Source organism: Leptodactylus fuscus, chromosome 10, assembly GCF_031893055.1.
Source record: "Leptodactylus fuscus isolate aLepFus1 chromosome 10, aLepFus1.hap2, whole genome shotgun sequence".
In the NCBI taxonomy this organism is placed as follows: domain Eukaryota; kingdom Metazoa; phylum Chordata; class Amphibia; order Anura; family Leptodactylidae; genus Leptodactylus; species Leptodactylus fuscus.
Genome location: NC_134274.1, coordinates 327,717 through 347,440, shown reverse-complemented (window position 1 = coordinate 347,440; position 19,724 = coordinate 327,717). Strand labels below are relative to the sequence as shown.

At 51.6% G+C, this 19,724-nt stretch overlaps 1 protein-coding gene across 1 annotated transcript in view; it reads right to left on the bottom strand.

Moving 5' to 3' along the window:
- Positions 1-1,326: 1,326 nt before the first annotated feature.
- CACUL1 (CDK2 associated cullin domain 1) overlaps positions 1,327-19,724 on the bottom strand; it is a 22,896-nt gene continuing 4,498 nt past the window's right edge. Inside the window, exons 4-9 of the mRNA XM_075258411.1 lie at positions 10,654-10,749; positions 10,117-10,219; positions 8,994-9,083; positions 8,761-8,899; positions 4,281-4,324; positions 1,327-1,661 (exon numbers count right to left, since the gene is read on the bottom strand). Of these exons, the coding sequence (XP_075114512.1) occupies positions 1,627-1,661; positions 4,281-4,324; positions 8,761-8,899; positions 8,994-9,083; positions 10,117-10,219; positions 10,654-10,749 (507 nt within the window). The 3' untranslated portion in view covers positions 1,327-1,626. The remainder of the gene's footprint in view (positions 1,662-4,280; positions 4,325-8,760; positions 8,900-8,993; positions 9,084-10,116; positions 10,220-10,653; positions 10,750-19,724) is intronic.

The following is a 19,724-nucleotide window of genomic DNA, read 5'->3' as shown; positions in this document are numbered from 1 at the left end:
GGGAGGGGAGGAGGTAAAGGGACAACCTGCAGCAATGGACAAGAAGAGGGGAGGGGAGGAGGTAAAGGGACAACCTGCAGCAATGGACAAGAAGAGGGGAGGAGGTAAAGGGACAACCTGCAGCAATGGACAAGAAGAGGGGAGGGGAGGAAGTAAAGGGACAACCTGCAGCAACGGACAAGAAGAGGGGAGGGGAGGGGAGGAGGTAAAGGGACAACCTGCAGCAACGGACAAGAAGAGGGGAGGGGAGGAGGTAAAGGGACAACCTGCAGCAACGGACAAGAAGAGGGGAGGGGAGGAGGTAAAGGGACAACCTGCAGCAATGGACAAGAAGAGGGGAGGGGAGGAAGTAAAGGGACAACCTGCAGCAACGGACAAGAAGAGGGGAGGGGAGGAGGTAAAGGGACAACCTGCAGCAATGGACAAGAAGAGGGGAGGGGAGGAGGTAAAGGGACAACCTGCAGCAATGGACAAAAAGAGGGGAGGGGAGGAGGTAAAGGGACAACCTGCCGCAACGGACAAGAAGAGGGGAGGGGAGGAGGTAAAGGGACAACCTGCCGCAACGGACAAGAAGAGGGGAGGGGAGGAGGTAAAGGGACAACCTGCAGCAATGGACAAGAAGAGGGGAGGGGAGGAGGTAAAGGGACAACCTGCCGCACCGGACAAGAAGAGGGGAGGGGAGGAGGTAAAGGCCCAACCTGCAGCAACAGAGAAGAAGAGGGGAGGAGGTAAAGGGACAACCTTCAGAAATGGACGAGGGGAGGGGAGGAGGTAAAGGGCCAACCTACAGCAACGGACAAGAAGAGGGGAGGGGAGGAGGTAAAGGGCCAACCTACAGCAACGGACAAGAAGAGGGGAGGGGAGGAGGTAAAGGGACAACCTGCAGCAACGGACAAGAAGAGGGGAGGGGAGGAAGTAAAGGGACAACCTGCAGCAATGGACAAGAAGAGGGGAGGGGAGGAAGTAAAGGGACAACCTGCAGCAATGGACAAGAAGAGGGGAGGGGAGGAAGTAAAGGGACAACCTGCCGCAACGGACAAGAAGAGGGGAGGGGAGGAGGTAAAGGGACAACCTGCAGCAACAGACAAGAAGAGGGGAGGGGAGGAGGTAAAGGGACAACCTGCAGCAACGGACAAGAAGAGGGGAGGGGAGGAGGTAAAGGCCCAGCCTGCAGCAACAGACAAGAAGAGGGGAGGAGGTAAAGGCCCAGCCTGCAGCAATAATACAGGGACGTAAGGAACAACCCAGACCTGAGCAGCGGTACAATAACAAAGCACAGCTCGGGGGTCACGTTTCTTTCTTTTCAATTTTTTTTTTTGTTTTACAACTTTTATACAAATGAAAAAGCAGCTGAAATGAGCCGGGGATCAGGAGTAGGGAGCGTTCTGCCGGGGATTTGGAGTAGGGAGCGCTCTGCCAAGAGATCGCGGCTCAGTCTCTCACCCATCTGTTAGCAGCAAGAGTTCAAGTCTTTAAAACAAAAATATATATAGATATATATATAATGTTCCTATGTATATACAGCCAGGAGAGCATGACGCTGATGAACAGTCCACATGGCTCCACCGAACCCTCTGCACTCAGTCCAATTGGTGCCACTGTCGCACAGGAGGAACAGAAACCGCCTTATCTGTAACTCTGAGAACTGCTGCATGAACCATCTGAAAATACAAGACGACAACCATCAGGAGTAGTCCGACAACCACCACAATCACACTCACAGTATACAAGTGAAAGCTGCATCCTGATTGGTTATTGTGGGCTGCTATTTTACTTCTCCTAGGCACGAGTTTTAACCCCTTCCCCATTGACAGTTTTGTTGTCGACTCCCTGCCTTGTTATTTCTTGTGTTTGGGGTCGCATAGGGCGGGGCCAGGTGGACTTCTTAGGTCAACCATTAGAGGAACGTCTGACGCTTTGGTCACTATTTAGTTACATTTTTATAAAAAGCGAAACAGCCGAAAATAAAAGGTAAATGAAATTATTAGGTAGAATTATTACTCATATTTATTACCATGATGATCACATAAAATAATTCTACGTATTCGGCGCCTTAGATTTCTCCCGTTATGGCGCGCACCGTAGAGACATCTCGTGTGTTTTACTTTATTCCAGTCTCCATAGGGGGGGGGGGGGGGGGGGTCATGGGAACGAGCGAGCCTTCCCACATGCTGCCAAGAAAATGGCGCCTCGGTCACAGCAGCGGTAACCTTGGATTCCCGCTATGTAATACAGAAAATATCTGACATCCATCAGGAATGGGTTAATAGATCTCCCCAATGTGTTCATGTATGATGAAACTACCACCATGTCCTTACATTCACATCTCCCCACTCCTCTGCCTGGCTCCTGCCGCACCTCCTCCTCCTCTGCTGCACCCTCGCTCCCGCCACACCTCCTCCTCTGCTGCACCCTCGCTCCCACCACACCTCCTCCTCTGCCTGGCTCCCGCCGCACCTCCTCCTCTGCTGCACCCTCGCTCCTGCCGCACCTCCTCCTCCTCTGCTGCACCCTCGCTCCCGCCACACCTCCTCCTCTGCCTGGCTCCCGCCGCACCTCCTCCTCCTCTGCTGCACCCTCGCTCCCGCCGCACCTCCTCCTCCTCTGCTGCACCCTCGCTCCCACCACACCTCCTCCTCTGCTGCACCCTCGCTCCCACCACACCTCCTCCTCTGCCTGGCTCCCGCCGCACCTCCTCCTCTGCTGCACCCTCGCTCCTGCCGCACCTCCTCCTCCTCTGCTGCACCCTCGCTCCCGCCACACCTCCTCCTCTGCCTGGCTCCCGCCGCACCTCCTCCTCCTCTGCTGCACCCTCGCTCCCGCCGCACCTCCTCCTCCTCTGCTGCACCCTCGCTCCCACCACACCTCCTCCTCTGCCTGGCTCCTGCCGCACCTCCTCCTCTGCTGCACCCTCGCTCCTGCCGCACCTCCTCCTCCTCTGCTGCACCCTCGCTCCCGCCACACCTCCTCCTCTGCCTGGCTCCCGCCGCACCTCCTCCTCTGCTGCACCCTCGCTCCCGCCACACCTCCTCCTCTGCCTGGCTCCCGCCGCACCTCCTCCTCTGCCTGGCTCCCGCCGCACCTCCTCCTCTGCCTGGCTCCCGCCGCACCTCCTCCTCTGCCTGGCTCCCGCCGCACCTCCTCCTCCTCTGCCGCACCTTTGCTCCCGCCGCACCTCCTCCTCTGCCTGGCTCCCGCCGCACCTCCTCCTCTGCGTGGCTCCTGCCGCACCTCCTCCTCCTCTGCTGCACCCTCGCTCCCGCCGCACCTCCTCCTCTGCCTGGCTCCCGCCGCACCTCCTCCTCTGCCTGGCTCCCGCCGCACCTCCTCCTCTGCCTGGCTCCCGCCGCACCTCCTCCTCTGCCTGGCTCCCGCCGCACCTCCTCCTCTGCCTGGCTCCCGCCGCACCTCCTCCTCTGCCTGGCTCCCGCCGCACCTCCTCCTCCTCTGCCTGGCTCCCGCCGCACCTCCTCCTCCTCTGCCGCACCTTTGCTCCCGCCGCACCTCCTCCTCTGCCTGGCTCCCGCCGCACCTCCTCCTCTGCGTGGCTCCTGCCGCACCTCCTCCTCCTCTGCTGCACCCTCGCTCCCGCCGCACCTCCTCCTCTGCCTGGCTCCCGCCGCACCTCCTCCTCCTCTGCTGCACCCTCGCTCCCGCCACACCTCCTCCTCTGCCTGGCTCCCGCCGCACCTCCTCCTCTGCTGCACCCTCACTCCTGCCGCACCTCCTCCTCTGCCGCACCCTCGCTCCCGCCGCACCTCCTCCTCACCCTCGCCACACCTCCTCCTCTGCCGCACCCTCGCTCCCGCCGCACCTCCTCCTCTGCTGCACCCTCGCTCCCGCCACACCTCCTCCTCTGCCTGGCTCCCGCCGCACCTCCTCCTCTGCCTGGCTCCCGCCGCACCTCCTCCTCTGCCTGGCTCCCGCCGCACCTCCTCCTCTGCCTGGCTCCCGCCGCACCTCCTCCTCTGCCTGGCTCCTGCCGCACCTCCTCCTCCTCTGCCGCACCTTTGCTCCCGCCGCACCTCTTCCTCTGCCTCAACCTCGCTCCAGCTGTGAATGTTTAAGATTGGTGATGAAGCGGCTGCACTCACTGGTGTATACACCACTGTGCCATCCTGGGGAATCGGAGCCACCTATATATACACCTACAGCACAGAGGCCAGGCAGGCTCCCTGTAATAAGGCTGTGCCTTTCTGTCATGTGAATGGGGTTTTGCGGCAACGTGACCAGAGCTCCAAAGCTGCTGCATTCTCCAGGGGCCACAACTCAATACTCACTGTAGGACAACTCTTCTCCTGCTCTTTTCCGAGACTGGTCACCTCTGAGGATAGAAAGGAAGAAAATGATGTGGTGAGAAGGCCACGACCCTCACACAATGGCGGTATTCAGGGCCACTTTAACCATACGACCAAAGGTGCACTTGTATTGGGCTCTATGTTGGGGGGGGCCGATGGGACAAATCCTGCACATGCTGCCGTCGGCTCTCTGCCTCACCCCTCTGTTCCCGGGAGCTGTAGATATGAGGACATCCCTGAAGCCCCAGGACAGCAGGGGAGCGAGGAGAGGCCAGCGTTAGTGGTGGGTTTTTTTATTCCTGTGTGGTAGGAGGAGGACACTAAATTGTGGGGACAACTGCAGGAGGTCTTTAACCCTTTCCCAGCTGCAGAGGACATATGTAGTATGTCTTACACTAGGTTCACACCTGCGTTCAGGTCTCCATTCTGTGGTTTCTGTCTTCTCATGCAAGACGATGGAAACCACAGACCGGGTCCGGCCGTGAGCGGCGGTGAGTGTTTTATGCTCTCCGCTGCAAAACCATTTTATTTAAATGCATGTCCGACTGTGTCCGGATTAAAAAAAACCCGGTTTCGCAGCAGAACGCATAAAACGCACGGCCGGACAGCTTTCTCACCCATTCAGATGAAGACTCCGGCAGGTTTCCGTCTCTTGCCTCTGTTTTGTGCAGGAAACAGAAACTTGCAGAACAGAGACCGGGCGCAGATGTGAACGAGCCCTCACTGATGCCAATCGCTCAGGATCCCGTAGGGCTATGATGATGATCTTGGATTCAAAAGAAGAGAATCTCATGATCGCCCTTCTAGATTCGGAAGGATTTGCTGGGGATCATGTTTGGCACCGACACCCCAATGCAGATCTCAATCCCGACAGCAAATCGCTCCAGCGGTGTAAGGGCAATTAGAGATTCTCACCTGTAATGAATCCAAGATCATCTTCAGAGCCCAATATCTCAGGATCCGGGAGGGCTAAGACGTCTCCTCTCACTCATCATCTTACAGAGAACCCTGTGTGCCCCCCGGGGGAGAGGGCAGTGAGGACGGTCCGTGTTATCGCCTCTCCTATCAATCACAGAGCATACTATACTGTCACATAGATAATGTAATACCCCCCTGAGCCTAATCCCAGGGGTATTCGTATGTAATACCCCCCTGAGCCTAATCCCAGGGGTATTCTTATGTAAACCCCCCCTGAGCCTAATCCCAGGGGTATTCTTATGTAAACCCCCCCTGAGCCTAATCCCAGGGGTATACTTGTGTAATACCCCCCTGAGCCTAATCCCAGGGGTATTCGTATGTAATACCCCCCTGAGCCTAATCCCAGGGGTATTCTTATGTAAACCCCCCCTGAGCCTAATCCCAGGGGTATTCTTATGTAAACCCCCCCTGAGCCTAATCCCAGGGGTATACTTGTGTAATACCCCCCTGAGCCTAATCCCAGGGGTATCCTTATGTAATACCCCCCCTGAGCCTAATCCCAGGGGTATTCGTATGTAATATCCCCCTGAGCCTAATCCCAGGGGTATTCTTATGTAATACCCCCCTGAGCCTAATCCCAGGGGTATTCTTATGTAATACCCCCCTGAGCCTAATCCCAGGGGTATTCTCATGTAATACCCCCCTGAGTCTAATCCCAGGGGTATTCGTATGTAATATCCCCCTGAGCCTAATCCCAGGGGTATTCTTATGTAATACCCCCCTGAGCCTAATCCCAGGGGTATTCTTATGTAATATCCCCCTGAGCCTAATCCCAGGGGTATTCTTATGTAATACCCCCCTGAGCCTAATCCCAGGGGTATTCTCATGTAATACCCCCCTGAGCCTAATCCCAGGGGTATTCTCATGTAATACCCCCCTGAGCCTAATCCCAGGGGTATTCTCATGTAATACCCCCCTGAGCCTAATCCCAGGGGTATTCTTATGTAATACCCCCTTCCCCCCTGAGCCTAATCCCAGGGGTATTCTTATGTAATACCCCCCTGAGCCTAATCCCAGGGGTATTCTTATGTAATACCCCCCTGAGCCTAATCCCTGGGGTATTCTTATGTAATACCCCCCTGAGCCTAATCCCTGGGGTATTCTTATGTAATACCCCCCTGAGCCTAATCCCAGGGGTATTCTTATGTAATACCCCCCTGAGCCTAATCCCTGGGGTATTCTTATGCAATACCCCCCTGAGCCTAATCCCAGGGGTATTGTTATGTAATACCCCCCTGAGCCTAATCCCAGGGGTATTCTTATGTTATACCCCCCTGAGCCTAAACCCTGGGGTATTTTTATGTAATACCCCCCTGAGCCTAATCCCAGGGGTATTGTTATGTAATACCCCCCTGAGCCTAATCCCAGGGGTATTCTTATGTTATACCCCCCTGAGCCTAAACCCTGGGGTATTCTTATGTAATACCCCTCTGAGCCTAATCCCAGGGGTATTTTTATGTAATACCCCCCTGAGCCTAATCCCTGGGGTATTTTTTATGTAATACCCCCCTGAGCCTAATCCCAGGGGTATTCTTATGTAATACCCCCCTGAGCCTAATCCCAGGGGTATTCTCATGTAATACCCCCCTGAGTCTAATCCCAGGGGTATTCGTATGTAATATCCCCCTGAGCCTAATCCCAGGGGTATTCTTATGTAATACCCCCCTGAGCCTAATCCCAGGGGTATTCTTATGTAATATCCCCCTGAGCCTAATCCCAGGGGGTATTCTTATGTAATACCCCCCTGAGCCTAATCCCAGGGGTATTCTCATGTAATACCCCCCTGAGCCTAATCCCAGGGGTATTCTCATGTAATACCCCCCTGAGCCTAATCCCAGGGGTATTCTCATGTAATACCCCCCTGAGCCTAATCCCAGGGGTATTCTTATGTAATACCCCCCTTCCCCCCTGAGCCTAATCCCAGGGGTATTCTTATGTAATACCCCCCTGAGCCTAATCCCAGGGGTATTCTTATGTAATACCCCCCTGAGCCTAATCCCTGGGGTATTCTTATGTAATACCCCCCTGAGCCTAATCCCTGGGGTATTCTTATGTAATACCCCCCTGAGCCTAATCCCAGGGGTATTCTTATGTAATACCCCCCTGAGCCTAATCCCTGGGGTATTCTTATGCAATACCCCCCTGAGCCTAATCCCAGGGGTATTGTTATGTAATACCCCCCTGAGCCTAATCCCAGGGGTATTCTTATGTTATACCCCCCTGAGCCTAAACCCTGGGGTATTTTTATGTAATACCCCCCTGAGCCTAATCCCAGGGGTATTGTTATGTAATACCCCCCTGAGCCTAATCCCAGGGGTATTCTTATGTTATACCCCCCTGAGCCTAAACCCTGGGGTATTCTTATGTAATACCCCTCTGAGCCTAATCCCAGGGGTATTTTTATGTAATACCCCCCTGAGCCTAATCCCTGGGGTATTTTTTATGTAATACCCCCCTGAGCCTAATCCCAGGGGTATTCTTATGTAATACCCCTCTGAGCCTAATCCCTGGGGTATTCTTATGTAATACCCCCCTGAGCCTAATCCCAGGGGTATTGTTATGTAATACCCCCCTGAGCCTAATCCCAGGGGTATTCTTATGTAATACCCCCCTGAGCCTAATCCCAGGGGTATTTTTATGTAATACCCCCCTGAGCCTAATCCCTGGGTATTCTTATGTAATACCCCCCTGATCCTAATCCCAGGGGTATTCTTATGTAATACCCCCCTGAGCCTAATCCCTGGGGTATTCTTATGCAATACCCCCCTGAGCCTAATCCCAGGGGTATTCTTATGTTATACCCCCCTGAGCCTAATCCCTGGGGTATTCTTATGTAATACCCCCCTGAGCCTAATCCCAGGGGTATTCTTATGAAATACCCCCCCTGAGCCTAAACCCCGGGGTATTCTTATGTAATACCCCCCTGAGCCTAACCCCTGGGGTATTCTTATGTAATACCCCTCTGAGCCAAACAATTACATACAATTCTGAGTAAAGTCCCCATTTGCCCGTGTCCATGCCTGATCTTTCTAGAGGACAACCCCCAGCCGCCCCCTCTCCAGTGATATCCACTACAAGGTACAATAACCATTATCACTGGTGAGGACACAACGTCTCTGACCGGCGGAACGTTCCATCAGGCACAGGACACATTGTCACCCGCTGAACGACACCTTATAAGATCCCAGGTTTGGCAGTCTTCAGATAGATATAATAGCAGGCGGTGAAATTTGGGGAGGGGACACTTATGAAACCTTTGCACTGGGCCCACCAATGTGTGAAGATGGCCCTGGTGGTATTTATAGAATTGGGGGAGTTCAGTTCAGTCCAGTCTGCAGTGATGTGCTCAGTGCTGCCCCCTCCAAACACTCTACCAACCCCTGCGTAACAGAGCAGAGCTTAGTGGGGGATGACATCACATCTTAGGACGCTGCTGGCGTGGTCATGTGCCTGGCAGGGATCTGATGACATCACAGTCACTGACCTGTTGAAGCCATTCTGCATGAGGTCTCGCTGCAGCTTCTGGTCCTGGGCCGCGTAGTCCGGCAGCTCCGATTCCATGGCTGGTGGCAGAATATTGGGGATGAACTTGGAGAAGAGCGCTGGGGCAAGCTGGACCCATTCTGAAAGATATATCGGTATAGAAGGGGTGCAAATAGAAATGACCATACAGGAGCAGTAGAGGGGGAGGGGGTACAAGACGGGCCTGAGGGTTACCTGGTCTCAGAGTGTACAGCCCCTTCACTATGCTCGCCATGGTAGAGGGAGTGATCTGGAAGGGCGTAGACTGCGCCTCTAGTAACAGGGCTGAAAGGAAGAAAGAGACGGTGAAACGTACAACAACATCTCCGACCCAAAGACCAGCAGTGACAAGCTGCCCGGCTACATCACCCCGGGGAGGACCCGACACCCAGTAACGCTCCCCGGGGGACGGGCCCCGACGCCCAGTAACGCTCCCCGGGGGACGGGCCCCGACGCCCAGTAACGCTCCCCGGGGGACGGGCCCCGACGCCCAGTAACGCTCCCCGGGGGACGGGCCCCGACGCCCAGTAACGCTCCCCGGGGGACGGGCCCCGACGCCCAGTAACGCTCCCCGGGGGACGGGCCCCGACGCCCAGTAACGCTCCCCGGGGGACGGGCCCCGACGCCCAGTAACGCTCCCAGGGGGACGGGCCCCGACGCCCAGTAACGCTCCCAGGGGGACGGGCCCCGACGCCCAGTAACGCTCCCAGGGGGACGGGCCCCGACGCCCAGTAACGCTCCCAGGGGGACGGGCCCCGACGCCCAGTAACGCTCCCAGGGGGACGGGCCCCGACGCCCAGTAACGCTCCCAGGGGGACGGGCCCCGACGCCCAGTAACGCTCCCAGGGGGACGGGCCCCGACGCCCAGTAACGCTCCCCAGGGGGAACGGGCCCCGACGCCCAGTAACGCTCCCAGGGGGACGGGCCCCGACGCCCAGTAACGCTCCCAGGGGGACGGGCCCCGACGCCCAGTAACGCTCCCAGGGGGACGGGCCCCGACGCCCAGTAACGCTCCCAGGGGGACGGGCCCCGACGCCCAGTAACGCTCCCAGGGGGACGGGCCCCGACGCCCAGTAACGCTCCCAGGGGGACGGGCCCCGACGCCCAGTAACGCTCCCAGGGGGACGGGCCCCGACGCCCAGTAACGCTCCCAGGGGGACGGGCCCCGACGCCCAGTAACGCTCCCAGGGGGACGGGCCCCGACGCCCAGTAACGCTCCCAGGGGGACGGGCCCCGACGCCCAGTAACGCTCCCAGGGGGACGGGCCCCCGACGCCCAGTAACGCTCCCAGGGAGGAACCAGATCTGCGCATACTTACGCATCAAACTGTAAATGTGCTTGTCAGCAACGTGGTCAGTGAAGAGCTGGATCAGATCGTCCTTCAGGTCTCTGTTCAGTTTGGTTTCTATATAAAACTTGTTCTGGGAAAATCAAAAAAAGCAAAAATGAGGTGGGGGGGGGGGGGAGAAGAGCCATATGGGGGGTGGGGGGGAGAGAGGAGCCATATGGGGGGGTGGGGGGGAGAGAGGAGCCATATGGGGGGTGGGGGGGAGAGAGGAGCCATATGGGGGGTGGGGGGGAGGAGCCATATGGAGGTGAGGGAACACATGGGGCGGGAGTAGACATATGGGGGAAGGGGAAGAGGACACATGAAGGGGAGAGGTAGGAGGAAATATGGGGGCAGCATCTGGGGCCACATAACTGCCCCTCATATTACTAACCATAACTTGCCAACAATTCGCACATAGCAGCCAGCCTGGATCTGAGTGGGAGGGGCTTGCACTGATGAATGACTGTTCATAGACCACTCCCACCACAGGGTGTACGGGGCGTCTCATCATAGTGTACAACTTACCATGTAGATGAAGAGGGGGACAATGCTGTGCAGGGCCCCCATATACTGGCTCAGGGCGAGGTTAAACTTCTCTATATAATGCTCAGGAGAGGTCGCCTGCAAGACAGGGAGGAAAGGGTTAATGCTGTACATCTCATTACTGACCATGGAGATCAGCGGCGTCATCACTGAGAATACAGCCTATCCATATACTAGAGAGCGGTGACATCACTGAGAATACAGCCTATCCATATACTAGAGAGCGGTGACATCACTGAGAATACAGCCTATCCGTATACTAGAGAGCGGTGACATCACTCAGTATACAGCCTATCCGTATACTAGAGAGCAGCGGTGACATCACTGAGAATACAGCCTATCCGTATACTAGAGAGCAGTGACATCACTGAGAATACAGCCTATCCGTATACTAGAGAGCGGTGACATCACTGAGAATACAGCCTATCCGTATACTAGAGAGCAGTGACATCACTGAGAATACAGCCTATCCGTATACTAGAGAGCAGTGACATCACTGAGAATACAGCCTATCCATATACTAGAGAGCGGTGACATCACTGAGAATACAGCCTATCCGTATACTAGAGAGCGGTGACATCACTGAGAATACAGCCTATCCGTATACTAGAGAGCGGTGACATCACTGAGAATACAGCCTATCCGTATACTAGAGAGCGGTGACATCACTGAGAATACAGCCTATCCGTATACTAGAGAGCAGCGGTGACATCACTGAGAATACAGCCTATGTATATACTAGAGAGCGGTGACATCACTGAGAATACAGCCTATCCGTATACTAGAGAGCAGCGACATCACTGAGAATACAGCCTATCCGTATACTAGAGAGCGGTGACATCACTGAGAATACAGCCTATGTATATACTAGAGAGCGGTGACATCACTGAGAATACAGCCTATCCGTATACTAGAGAGCGGTGACATCACTGAGAATACAGCCTATCCGTATACTAGAGAGCAGCGGTGACATCACTGAGAATACAGCCTATCCGTATACTAGAGAGCAGCGGTGACATCACTGAGAATACAGCCTATCCATATACTAGAGAGCAGCGGTGACATCACTGAGAATACAGCCTATCCGTATACTAGAGAGCGGTGACATCACTGAGAATACAGCCTATCCGTATACTAGAGAGCAGCAGTGACATCACTGAGAATACAGCCTATCCGTATACTAGAGATCAGCAGTGAAGATACAGCCTATCCGTATACTAGAGAGCAGCGGTGACATCACTGAGAATACAGCCTATCCGTATACTAGAGCGCGGTGACATCACTGAGAATACAGCCTATCCGTATACTAGAGAGCGGTGACATCACTGAGAATACAGCCTATCCGTATACTAGAGAGCGGTGACATCACTGAGAATACAGCCTATCCGTATACTAGAGAGCGGTGACATCACTGAGAATACAGCCTATCCGTATACTAGAGAGCGGTGACATCACTGAGTATACAGCCTATGTATATACTAGAGAGCGGTGACATCACTGAGAATACAGCCTATCCGTATACTAGAGAGCAGTGACATCACTGAGAATACAGCCTATCCGTATACTAGAGAGCGGTGACATCACTGAGAATACAGCCTATCCGTATACTAGAGAGCAGCGGTGACATCACTGAGAATACAGCCTATGTATATACTAGAGAGCGGCGACATCACTGAGAATACAGCCTATCCGTATACTAGAGATCAGCGGTGACATCACTGAGAATACAGCCTATCCGTATACTAGAGAGCGGTGACATCACTGAGAATACAGCCTATCCGTATACTAGAGAGCAGTGACATCACTGAGAATACAGCCTATCCGTATACTAGAGAGCAGTGACATCACTGAGAATACAGCCTATGTATATACTAGAGAGCAGTGACATCACTGAGAATACAGCCTATCCGTATACTAGAGAGCGGTGACATCACTGAGAATACAGCCTATGTATATACTAGAGAGCAGTGACATCACTGAGAATACAGCCTATCCGTATACTAGAGAGCAGTGACATCACTGAGAATACAGCCTATCCATATACTAGAGAGCGGTGACATCACTGAGAATACAGCCTATCCATATACTAGAGAGCAGCGGTGACATCACTGAGAATACAGCCTATCCGTATACTAGAGAGCAGCGGTGACATCACTGAGAATACAGCCTATGTATATACTAGAGATCAGCGGTGACATCACTGAGAATACAGCCTATCCGTATACTAGAGAGCAGTGACATCACTGAGAATACAGCCTATCCGTATACTAGAGATCAGCGGTGACATCACTGAGAATACAGCCTATCCGTATACTAGAGAGCGGTGACATCACTGAGAATACAGCCTATCCGTATACTAGAGAGCAGCAGTGACATCACTGAGAATACAGCCTATCCGTATACTAGAGATCAGCAGTGAAGATACAGCCTATCCGTATACTAGAGAGCAGCGGTGACATCACTGAGAATACAGCCTATCCGTATACTAGAGCGCGGTGACATCACTGAGAATACAGCCTATCCGTATACTAGAGAGCGGTGACATCACTGAGAATACAGCCTATCCGTATACTAGAGAGCGGTGACATCACTGAGAATACAGCCTATCCGTATACTAGAGAGCGGTGACATCACTGAGAATACAGCCTATCCGTATACTAGAGAGCGGTGACATCACTGAGTATACAGCCTATGTATATACTAGAGAGCGGTGACATCACTGAGAATACAGCCTATCCGTATACTAGAGAGCAGTGACATCACTGAGAATACAGCCTATCCGTATACTAGAGAGCGGTGACATCACTGAGAATACAGCCTATCCGTATACTAGAGAGCAGCGGTGACATCACTGAGAATACAGCCTATGTATATACTAGAGAGCGGCGACATCACTGAGAATACAGCCTATCCGTATACTAGAGATCAGCGGTGACATCACTGAGAATACAGCCTATCCGTATACTAGAGAGCGGTGACATCACTGAGAATACAGCCTATCCGTATACTAGAGAGCAGTGACATCACTGAGAATACAGCCTATCCGTATACTAGAGAGCAGTGACATCACTGAGAATACAGCCTATGTATATACTAGAGAGCAGTGACATCACTGAGAATACAGCCTATCCGTATACTAGAGAGCGGTGACATCACTGAGAATACAGCCTATGTATATACTAGAGAGCAGTGACATCACTGAGAATACAGCCTATCCGTATACTAGAGAGCAGTGACATCACTGAGAATACAGCCTATCCATATACTAGAGAGCGGTGACATCACTGAGAATACAGCCTATCCATATACTAGAGAGCAGCGGTGACATCACTGAGAATACAGCCTATCCGTATACTAGAGAGCAGCGGTGACATCACTGAGAATACAGCCTATGTATATACTAGAGATCAGCGGTGACATCACTGAGAATACAGCCTATCCGTATACTAGAGAGCAGTGACATCACTGAGAATACAGCCTATCCGTATACTAGAGATCAGCGGTGACATCACTGAGAATACAGCCTATCCGTATACTAGAGAGTGGTGACATCACTGAGAATACAGCCTATCCATATACTAGAGAGCAGTGACATCACTGAGAATACAGCCTATCCGTATACTAGAGAGCAGTGACATCACTGAGAATACAGCCTATCCGTATACTAGAGAGCAGCGGTGACATCACTGAGAATACAGCCTATCCGTATACTAGAGAGCGGCGACATCACTGAGAATACAGCCTATCCGTATACTAGAGAGCGGCGACATCACTGAGAATACAGCCTATCCGTATACTAGAGAGCGGCGTCATCACTGAGAATACAGCCTATCCGTATACTAGAGAGCAGCGGCGACATCACTGAGAATACAGCCTATCCGTATACTAGAGAGCGGTGACATCACTGAGAATACAGCCTATGTATATACTAGAGAGCGGTGACATCACTGAGAATACAGCCTATCCGTATACTAGAGAGCGGTGACATCACTGAGAATACAGCCTATCCGTATACTAGAGAGCGGTGACATCACTGAGAATACAACCTATCCGTATACTAGAGAGCAGCGGTGACATCACTGAGAATACAGCCTATCCGTATACTAGAGAGCAGCGGTGACATCACTGAGAATACAGCCTATCCGTATACTAGAGAGCGGTGACATCACTGAGAATACAGCCTATCCGTATACTAGAGAGCAGCGGTGACATCACTGAGAATACAGCCTATCCGTATACTAGAGAGCAGTGACATCACTGAGAATACAGCCTATCCGTATACTAGAGAGCGGTGACATCACTGAGAATACAGCCTATCCATATACTAGAGAGCAGCGGTGACATCACTGAGAATACAGCCTATCCGTATACTAGAGATCAGCGGTGACATCACTGAGAATACAGCCTATCCGTATACTAGAGAGCAGTGACATCACTGAGAATACAGCCTATCCGTATACTAGAGATCAGCGGTGACATCACTGAGAATACAGCCTATCCGTATACTAGAGAGTGGTGACATCACTGAGAATACAGCCTATCCATATACTAGAGAGCGGTGACATCACTGAGAATACAGCCTATCCGTATACTAGAGAGCAGCGGTGACATCACTGAGAATACAGCCTATCCGTATACTAGAGAGCGGCGACATCACTGAGAATACAGCCTATCCGTATACTAGAGAGCGGCGACATCACTGAGAATACAGCCTATCCGTATACTAGAGAGCGGCGTCATCACTGAGAATACAGCCTATCCGTATACTAGAGATCAGCGGTGACATCACTGATAATACAGCCTATCCGTATACTAGAGAGCGGTGACATCACTGAGAATACAGCCTATCTATATACTAGAGAGCAGCGGTGACATCACTGAGAATACAGCCTATCCATATACTAGAGAGCAGCGGTGACATCACTGAGAATACAGCCTATCCGTATACTAGAGAGCGGTGACATCACTGAGAATACAGCCTATCCGTATACTAGAGATCAGCAGTGAAGATACAGCCTATCCGTATACTAGAGAGCAGCGGTGACATCACTGAGAATACAGCCTATCCGTATACTAGAGAGCGGTGACATCACTGAGAATACAGCCTATCCGTATACTAGAGAGCAGCGGTGACATCACTGAGAATACAGCCTATCCATATACTAGAGAGCGGTGACATCACTGAGAATACAGCCTATCCGTATACTAGAGAGCGGTGACATCACTGAGAATACAGCCTATGTATATACTAGAGAGCGGTGACATCACTGAGAATACAGCCTATGTATATACTAGAGAGCGGTGACATCACTGAGAATACAGCCTATCCGTATACTAGAGAGCAGTGACATCACTGAGAATACAGCCTATCCGTATACTAGAGAGCAGTGACATCACTGAGAATACAGCCTATCCGTATACTAGAGAGCAGTGACATCACTGAGAATACAGCCTATCCGTATACTAGAGAGCGGTGACATCACTGAGAATACAGCCTATGTATATACTAGAGAGCGGTGACATCACTGAGAATACAGCCTATCCGTATACTAGAGAGCAGCGGTGACATCACTGAGAATACAGCCTATCCGTATACTAGAGAGCAGCGGTGACATCACTGAGAATACAGCCTATCCGTATACTAGAGAGCAGCGGTGACATCACTGAGAATACAGCCTATGTATATACTAGAGAGCGGCGACATCACTGAGAATACAGCCTATCCGTATACTAGAGAGCAGTGACATCACTGAGAATACAGCCTATCCGTATACTAGAGAGCAGTGACATCACTGAGAATACAGCCTATGTATATACTAGAGAGCAGTGACATCACTGAGAATACAGCCTATCCGTATACTAGAGAGCAGTGACATCACTGAGAATACAGCCTATCCATATACTAGAGAGCAGCGGTGACATCACTGAGAATACAGCCTATCCATATACTAGAGAGCAGCGGTGACATCACTGAGAATACAGCCTATCCGTATACTAGAGAGCAGCGGTGACATCACTGAGAATACAGCCTATCCGTATACTAGAGAGCAGCGGTGACATCACTGAGAATACAGCCTATCCGTATACTAGAGAGCAGTGACATCACTGAGAATACAGCCTATCCGTATACTAGAGATCAGCGGTGACATCACTGAGAATACAGCCTATCCGTATACTAGAGAGCAGTGACATCACTGAGAATACAGCCTATCCGTATACTAGAGATCAGCGGTGACATCACTGAGAATACAGCCTATCCGTATACTAGAGATCAGCGGTGACATCACTGAGAATACAGCCTATCCGTATACTAGAGAGCAGCGGTGACATCACTGAGAATACAGCCTATCCGTATACTAGAGAGCAGTGACATCACTGAGAATACAGCCTATCCATATACTAGAGAGCGGTGACATCACTGAGAATACAGCCTATCCGTATACTAGAGAGCAGCGGTGACATCACTGAGAATACAGCCTATCCGTATACTAGAGAGCAGCGGTGACATCACTGAGAATACAGCCTATCCGTATACTAGAGAGCAGCGGTGACATCACTGAGTATACAGCCTATGTATATACTAGAGAGCGGTGACATCACTGAGAATACAGCCTATCCGTATACTAGAGAGCGGTGACATCACTGAGAATACAGCCTATCCATATACTAGAGAGCGGTGACATCACTGAGAATACAGCCTATCCGTATACTAGAGAGCGGCGACATCACTGAGAATACAGCCTATCCGTATATACTAGAGAGCGGTGACATCACTGAGAATACAGCCTATCCGTATACTAGAGAGCAGCGGTGACATCACTGAGAATACAGCCTATCCGTATACTAGAGAGCAGCGGTGACATCACTGAGTATACAGCCTATCCGTATACTAGAGAGCAGTGACATCACTGAGAATACAGCCTATCCGTATACTAGAGAGCAGCGGTGACATCACTGAGAATACAGCCTATCCGTATACTAGAGAGCGGTGACATCACTGAGAATACAGCCTATCCGTATACTAGAGAGCAGCGGTGACATCACTGAGAATACAGCCTATCCATATACTAGAGAGCGGTGACATCACTGAGAATACAGCCTATCCGTATACTAGAGAGCGGTGACATCACTGAGAATACAGCCTATCCATATACTAGAGAGCGGTGACATCACTGAGAATACAGCCTATCCGTATACTAGAGAGCGGTGACATCACTGAGAATACAGCCTATCCATATACTAGAGAGCGGTGACATCACTGAGAATACAGCCTATCCGTATACTAGAGAGCGGTGACATCACCGAGAATACAGCCTATGTATATACTAGAGAGCGGTGACATCACTGAGAATACAGCCTATCCGTATACTAGAGAGCAGTGACATCACTGAGAATACAGCCTATCCGTATACTAGAGAGCAGTGACATCACTGAGAATACAGCCTATCCGTATACTAGAGAGCGGTGACATCACTGAGAATACAGCCTATGTATATACTAGAGAGCGGTGACATCACTGAGAATACAGCCTATCCGTATACTAGAGAGCAGCGGTGACATCACTGAGAATACAGCCTATCCGTATACTAGAGAGCAGCGGTGACATCACTGAGAATACAGCCTATCCGTATACTAGAGAGCAGCGGTGACATCACTGAGAATACAGCCTATGTATATACTAGAGAGCGGCGACATCACTGAGAATACAGCCTATCCGTATACTAGAGAGCAGCGGTGACATCACTGAGAATACAGCCTATCCGTATACTAGAGAGCGGTGACATCACTGAGAATACAGCCTATCCGTATACTAGAGAGCAGCGGTGACATCACTGAGAATACAGCCTATCCATATACTAGAGAGCGGTGACATCACTGAGAATACAGCCTATCCGTATACTAGAGAGCGGTGACATCACTGAGAATACAGCCTATCCATATACTAGAGAGCGGTGACATCACTGAGAATACAGCCTATCCGTATACTAGAGAGCGGTGACATCACTGAGAATACAGCCTATCCATATACTAGAGAGCGGTGACATCACTGAGAATACAGCCTATCCGTATACTAGAGAGCGGTGACATCACCGAGAATACAGCCTATGTATATACTAGAGAGCGGTGACATCACTGAGAATACAGCCTATCCGTATACTAGAGAGCAGTGACATCACTGAGAATACAGCCTATCCGTATACTAGAGAGCAGTGACATCACTGAGAATACAGCCTATCCGTATACTAGAGAGCGGTGACATCACTGAGAATACAGCCTATGTATATACTAGAGAGCGGTGACATCACTGAGAATACAGCCTATCCGTATACTAGAGAGCAGCGGTGACATCACTGAGAATACAGCCTATCCGTATACTAGAGAGCAGCGGTGACATCACTGAGAATACAGCCTATCCGTATACTAGAGAGCAGCGGTGACATCACTGAGAATACAGCCTATGTATATACTAGAGAGCGGCGACATCACTGAGAATACAGCCTATCCGTATACTAGAGAGCAGTGACATCACTGAGAATACAGCCTATCCGTATACTAGAGAGCAGTGACATCACTGAGAATACAGCCTATGTATATACTAGAGAGCAGTGACATCACTGAGAATACAGCCTATCCGTATACTAGAGAGCAGTGACATCACTGAGAATACAGCCTATCCATATACTAGAGAGCAGCGGTGACATCACTGAGAATACAGCCTATCCGTATACTAGAGAGCAGCGGTGACATCACTGAGAATACAGCCTATCCGTATACTAGAGAGCAGTGACATCACTGAGAATACAGCCTATCCGTATACTAGAGATCAGCGGTGACATCACTGAGAATACAGCCTATCCGTATACTAGAGAGCAGTGACATCACTGAGAATAAAGCCTATCCGTATACTAGAGATCAGCGGTGACATCACTGAGAATACAGCCTATCCGTATACTAGAGATCAGCGGTGACATCACTGAGAATACAGCCTATCCGTATACTAGAGAGCAGCGGTGACATCACTGAGAATACAGCCTATCCGTATACTAGAGAGC